Below are 6,000 nucleotides of genomic sequence, written 5' to 3'. Positions count from 1 at the left end.
AAAATTAACGTTTCATAAATAATTTCATGCTCCCCTGAAAGCTTAAAAATGACATGTAAAGAAAAATGGCCAAGTCAGGTGCATAATCTCTAAGATTTACTTGATCACAAAGTATTTAAAAAGCCAAGGCTCCATGCGATCCATTTATATTTCAGTGTCTGTTTCCCCCCGCCCTTTTTTTTTGTCTGTAAAATAAGCTAAACTACATAAGAAAAATAAGTCTAGGACTTAAAGTTTACATGAAGGGCAGCCAAAATTATACGGATAATGCAAGCTAAAAAAGTTCTTTGCATCTTGGTTTCTCCTGAATTATTTAAGTAGTCTGAGGCTTCTTCATAGTTAGAGATGTAATCCTTAGCTAGCAGTTGCTAAATCTGTGGTGGTTATGTATACCGACCCAAGAAACGCTGCAACCATCAAGTTCTATCAAAATGCTTGTCAAACTTGTAAACTGAAGAAAATCATCATTACAAAATCCCTACCCTCAGAATCTGCTGCTAAAGCTTTGAAGTTGCATAGTATGTACTGACTGCAAATCTCAGAGATGTTTTGTTTAGCTTTATAGCTATATAGCCTCAGCTGATGAAGCTCTGGCAACAAACGCTGCTTGCTAGGCAAACCTACGCCACAAAGGAATCCCTCGTCTTGTACGTCAGAGAGACCAACTGGAGAACCTACCATCACTGGATCAAAACTTGAAGGATCGGTAACCCTGGTATTTCTATATATATCCTTTCTTTGTGAAATTTTCCTTTTTAAATAATGCTTTTGTTTCCTTTAGCCCAGTCTTGACCACTGGTAGGCAAGATTTCAAATCATCTCCCCAATTGGAAGTATCCATGTTTTATGGAAATTTTATCAATTTTTTTCCTCCAAGGATTAGTATGATAATAAATTTAGCTTCCTGTCAAGAAAAATGCTAAGTTCAAAGTATTTCCTTCACTTCTAATTACAAATAAGTTTTACCTTTTATTGTGTTCCATTATACAATTTTACACAGTACCATTATTATTTTAAGCAACAATTAAGCAAATCGAATTAATGTTTTTGAGCTCTACTTCTCAGTATATAGATTTACCTAAAAAAGTACAAACCAAGCACAGTGGTGCAATTTTCCAGGCACTTTCAAGTTGCTTAAATATTTACAAATATGTAAGCACCCTGTTTGAAAGCATGAAAATTTTGGTGTCAGGAAGAAAACACTCCATGTATATCAAATCCTTAAATTTTAACATTTGCACAGCTCAAAATATTCCTGAGAAGGTTCATTCTTGTTATCACTTTACATCTGTATGTCCTCATATTTCAGCAGCGTATCTTGGGGAACCATAACCTCTGTCACTCGACGTGCCACTAATTGCACAAAATACATGTAACGTGTTGCTCATCCAGGGAGAATGCATTGTGTCTTCTTGTAATATCTAAAACGAAAGAAGTCTGCATGTTTATCATGAAGTAAAATAGCCACTGCCAAAAAAGTATGTGTATATGAAATCACAGGCATATTTCAATTTATCACTGACACTTAGCTATTTAAAATGACATAAAGCAGAAAGAGCAAAGAGAAACATTACCGACTCAAGTCTTCAAAGCTGTATTACAAAGGCAGCATATCAAAAAAGCAGAAAAGATCTGGTTACTCATTAAGAAAAACAAAAGGCTGTAAAATGCAAAATTCAACAGAAAGCGAGAGGTAATACAATCTCTAAAACAATTTTTTTAACAGATGGTCATAACAAGAGTCCTAAACAGTGGACTCTTTGATACAAGTTTATAGATCATCTTCTAAGAGTGGTTCTCAGGATCACTGTGGGACTTTTCAAACATGCAGATACCCATGCTCCTTCCCTGGAGACTTGGGAAATAATATTAAGTGAAGAGAAAATAAGTGAACATTTCTAAATACATACTATAATTATATAAGCTAATTAATACAGAAGACTTTTCTTGGAAATAAACTTCATAAATATAAATTTTATATCCCATAAACATGTAAACATACATATTCATATTAGTATAGATGTTTTAAAAATTATCCACTTTTTTTAAAGATTTTTTTTTGATACGGACCATTTTTAAAGTCTTCATTGAATTTGTTACAGTGTTGCTTCTGTTTTGTGTTTTGTTTTTTTGGCCGCGAGGCATGTGGGATCTTAGCTCCCCGACCAGGGATCAAACCCTCACCCCCTGCATTGGAAGGTAAAGTCTTAACCCCTGGACCGCCAGGGAAGTCCCCAAAATTAACTATTTTGTGTGCTCAAAAGCAACAGAGATCTCATGCATGGATTATATAGACGAAAAGAATAGCGTACACATCACATCCAACCTCTTTACTATACTGTCCCAATTTAGGTCTCAAGCTTTCAATACTGGGTTCTCGAGTTAGCTCTGAAACTTCAGTATTAAGCCTGCAAATTGGTTTACGGTGGCAGTAATGCGTCATATCATTTGTGTTGCTACAAATCATGTCTTATATAAAGTCCATAATAGAGAAATTTCCTCTTACAAAAATCATAACTCATGACACTAATCTGAAAGCACAGGAGAGGTTTAAGGGATGATTGATTATCCACAACTGTCAGATGTGACGAGAAAATAGAGCATTCATCATGAACAAAACAGACCAAAAAGACACTACAATGGCCACCACCAACTCTATCTAATTAAGACCTGCAATTAATAGTTTTAAGGTGATATAAATCCCTTTTAAAAAGTCAAAAGCTTGAAGAAGTTTTTTTTTAAATGATTTTGCTTTTTTTTTTGTAAAGCTATTTTAATTAATTAATTAATTAATTAATTTATGGCTGTGTTGGGTCTTCGTTTCTGTGCGAGGGCTTTCTCTAGTTGCGGCAAGCGGGGGCCACTCTTCATCGCGATGGGCGGGCCTCTCACTATCGCAGCCTCTCTTGTTGCGGAGCACAGGCTCCAGACGCGCAGGCTCAGTAATTGTGGCTCACGGGCCTAGTTGCTCCGTGGCATGTGGGATCTTCCCAGACCAGGGCTCGAACCCATGTCCCCTGCACTGGCAGGCAGATTCTCAACCAGTGCGCCACCAGGGAAGCCCTGAAGAAGTTTTTAAAAGGACTTTATATTTTAGTATAGTGTAACAGATTACATTGAAAAGGGCCAAGGATATCCAGGCCGTATCTTTTTGTCAAGTAGTCATTTATGGAGCTCACAGATAATTCACATTGCAATGCACAGCTATATTTTATCTTATTTTGTATTATTATGTTTTCCTTTGGGAAATAATATGTCTCAAAGTGTACGACTAAAAAAAGGCTCTCTTTTATATGAGAATCTAATAGGAAATATTGATTTACAAAAATTCACTATAAAGTCAACATTTGCCCAAAGTAAGGCACACCTGAATATGATGCATTATGACAGTACAGCGTGCATAAATATAAACCAATAGAAACTAAGATCTTTCTTGGTTAGCTATCAATATATAATATCAAAGGTCTAAAATATTGGTCCCTAGAACTAAACAAAATAGCCATGGTTCATGGAAATTAAATGAGAGAGACAGGTGGGATATAAGACAGCAGATTTGTAAAATCCATACTTGAGGGTGTTAAAAAAGAGATGAGAGGCCCAAAATGGAGTCACTTGCACTAAGCCCATGTCACCTGAGACTTAATACCTAACCTAATTGCAGTTTCAGCCTTTTCTAGGCAGGTAATCTTAAGCAGTGAAAAAAGTGTGTATACTACCAAATGTAAAATAGATAGCTAGTGGGAAGCAGCCGCATAGCACAGGGAGATCAGCTCGGTGCTTTGTGACCACCTAGAGGGGTGGGATGGGGAGGGTGGGAGGGAGGGAGATGCAAGAGGGAAGAGATATGGGAACATATGTATATGTATAACTGATTCACTTTGTTATAAAGCAGAAACTAACACACCATTGTAAAGCAATTATACTTCAATAAAGATGTTTAAAAAAAAAAAGTGTGTGTATTACTTTCAGTCTGGAATTACCTGGTCGGCACTAGTGAGGTACTCCATCTGACAGACCCTTACTGTGCCCCGTAGGAAGGTGACCTTGCCTGAGAGAATCAGCTCTTTTCTAGAGTAACTTCCTTGTCCTGCCTCGTTCTACCTGTAAAAGTCTTCCATTTTGTAAAACTCTTCGGAGCTCCTTTCTGTCTGCTAGATGGTGTGCTGCCCGACTCATGAATCACCGAATAAAGCCAAGATCTTTAAAATTTACTCAGTTGAACTTCGTTTTTTTTAAACACGGGAAAAAAGAACTTTATAAAACCACTACTCTAAATATCTTGATCACAGTAATAGCAGTAAATTGAATGATTTGCTTTCATTTTGAATAAATTAGAGCTCAATGCTAGGTCATACGGTTGCATGCAAATTATATAACTGTAATATAATACACATTGGCTTAAAATGATGTAATTGTTTTATATCTTTTGTGAAGGAGGAGTTTTTGCTGTTTTTTCCTATGGACTATGGAGAACAAAACCCCATAAACTGGACAGGTTCTAGGAATAAATTATGTGGTCTTATTTGATTCAAGTATACCCCAGAGCAGTGATGGTGAAGTCCCCACTGTACTCAGAGGCTGAGCTTGAGATACAGACAATAAAGGAAGTGGAATGATTCCCTATCTTCCTAGTCCTGATCACCTGGCTGCTTTGGGAAGGAGGCCAAAAAGGGCCTCTGAAAACTGAGCAGCAAAGGTATGCCTTGGAACAGTTTGCACTCACTCCTAAGTGGGCTAACAGAAGTAAAGATGGCAAAAAGAAGAAATAGATCACTGATTCCAGACTCCTCAGGCCAACAAAATTCCCAGCCATGAGAACGGGAGAGTAGGAGACTGGGGTGACTCGTCTCATTGAACAGATGGGATGATGAACGTCTGGCTGACTGGCTTCTCCATACTGAGAAGATGACCATGGTTAGAAAATTAGACTCCTAGTCACTCAGTGCGACCTTGGGCTAATGGTAACTAAATTTCCCATAGTCCTTTCTAAGAGAAAGCATACATGCTAAATTCAGAGAGGTGGAGCCTGGAGTCAACTAGCTTTTGTTTTCCTCGAAACGCCTCTTCTTTCACCCATCATTACACTGCAGATCTTTGGGAACTAACCACTATTTGTAAGTCTATTTGTAAGTACACCCTTTGAGTGATGGTCTCACGCAGGGGAGTGCCAAGCAATCAATGAAATGCAGATACCAGGACAGATGAGGTTCTCCTTTCTGGAACCAGTGTTAAGAATGGGTTCTCTAAAGGGTTGTAGTTATCTTTGTTTCTTTTAAGGAGCCTTAATTTCTTTAAAAAATTGAGAGTTTGAAGAGTTTCTGAAGCAAATATTTATCTTATTGGCTGTTTTCCTTAGTAAGGAAATTAAGGAGACTTTAATGATAAGCTTAATAGGCTCACGCACTGAGGGACCAGACCATCATGCTGTGACTTTTACAACTGTGTTGAAGATATTAAAATACTTGAGTGACAATCCATGTCTAGAGTGGTTGTAAACACAGATTTCAGGACCCCAATAGAGGAATGACATTTACCAGGACAATTCAGGAGTACTCTGGTTTTAGGTAAGTAGGGATATGAAAGTCATAACTATTTAATTATGACATAATTTGGCTGTAAGTGGTGAGCAGATCTTTGCTTCTATATTTTTCAGATTGTGTTCTACTAAGTTAGCTGTAATTGTCATTAACACTCAGTCATAAATTAAAATGCTAGGTTTTATGAAAATAAAACTAGCTGTATGGGTATTAAGACGATTCCCAAATTTTGGAACTCACCTAAATGATGGTATAGTTGTCCCTTGGTATCCTTGGAGGATTAGTGCCAGGACCACTGCCTCTCGCACCCTCCCCACCACGGATATTAAAATCTGAGGATGCTCAAGTCCCTTACATAAAACGGCGTCATAGTATTTGCATATAACCTATGCACATCCTCCCCGATACCTTAAATCATCTTTAGATTGTTTATAATACCTAATACAGTGTAAATGCTATGTAA

At 37.4% G+C, this 6,000-nt stretch overlaps 1 protein-coding gene across 3 annotated transcripts in view; it reads right to left on the bottom strand.

Moving 5' to 3' along the window:
• Nucleotides 1-949: 949 nt before the first annotated feature.
• DOCK11 (dedicator of cytokinesis 11) overlaps nucleotides 950-6,000 on the bottom strand; it is a 188,423-nt gene continuing 183,372 nt past the window's right edge. For all 3 annotated transcript variants that reach the window (XM_036840277.1, XM_036840275.1, XM_036840276.1), the window contains one exon: nucleotides 950-1,421. In XM_036840277.1, the coding sequence (XP_036696172.1) occupies nucleotides 1,299-1,421 (123 nt within the window). In that variant the 3' untranslated portion in view covers nucleotides 950-1,298. The remainder of the gene's footprint in view (nucleotides 1,422-6,000) is intronic.

The sequence above is a fragment of the Balaenoptera musculus genome, chromosome X (assembly GCF_009873245.2).
Source record: "Balaenoptera musculus isolate JJ_BM4_2016_0621 chromosome X, mBalMus1.pri.v3, whole genome shotgun sequence".
NCBI lineage: Eukaryota > Metazoa > Chordata > Mammalia > Artiodactyla > Balaenopteridae > Balaenoptera > Balaenoptera musculus.
The sequence above is the reverse complement of the archived record's forward strand: the minus strand, read 5'-3'. Positions and strand labels throughout refer to the sequence as shown.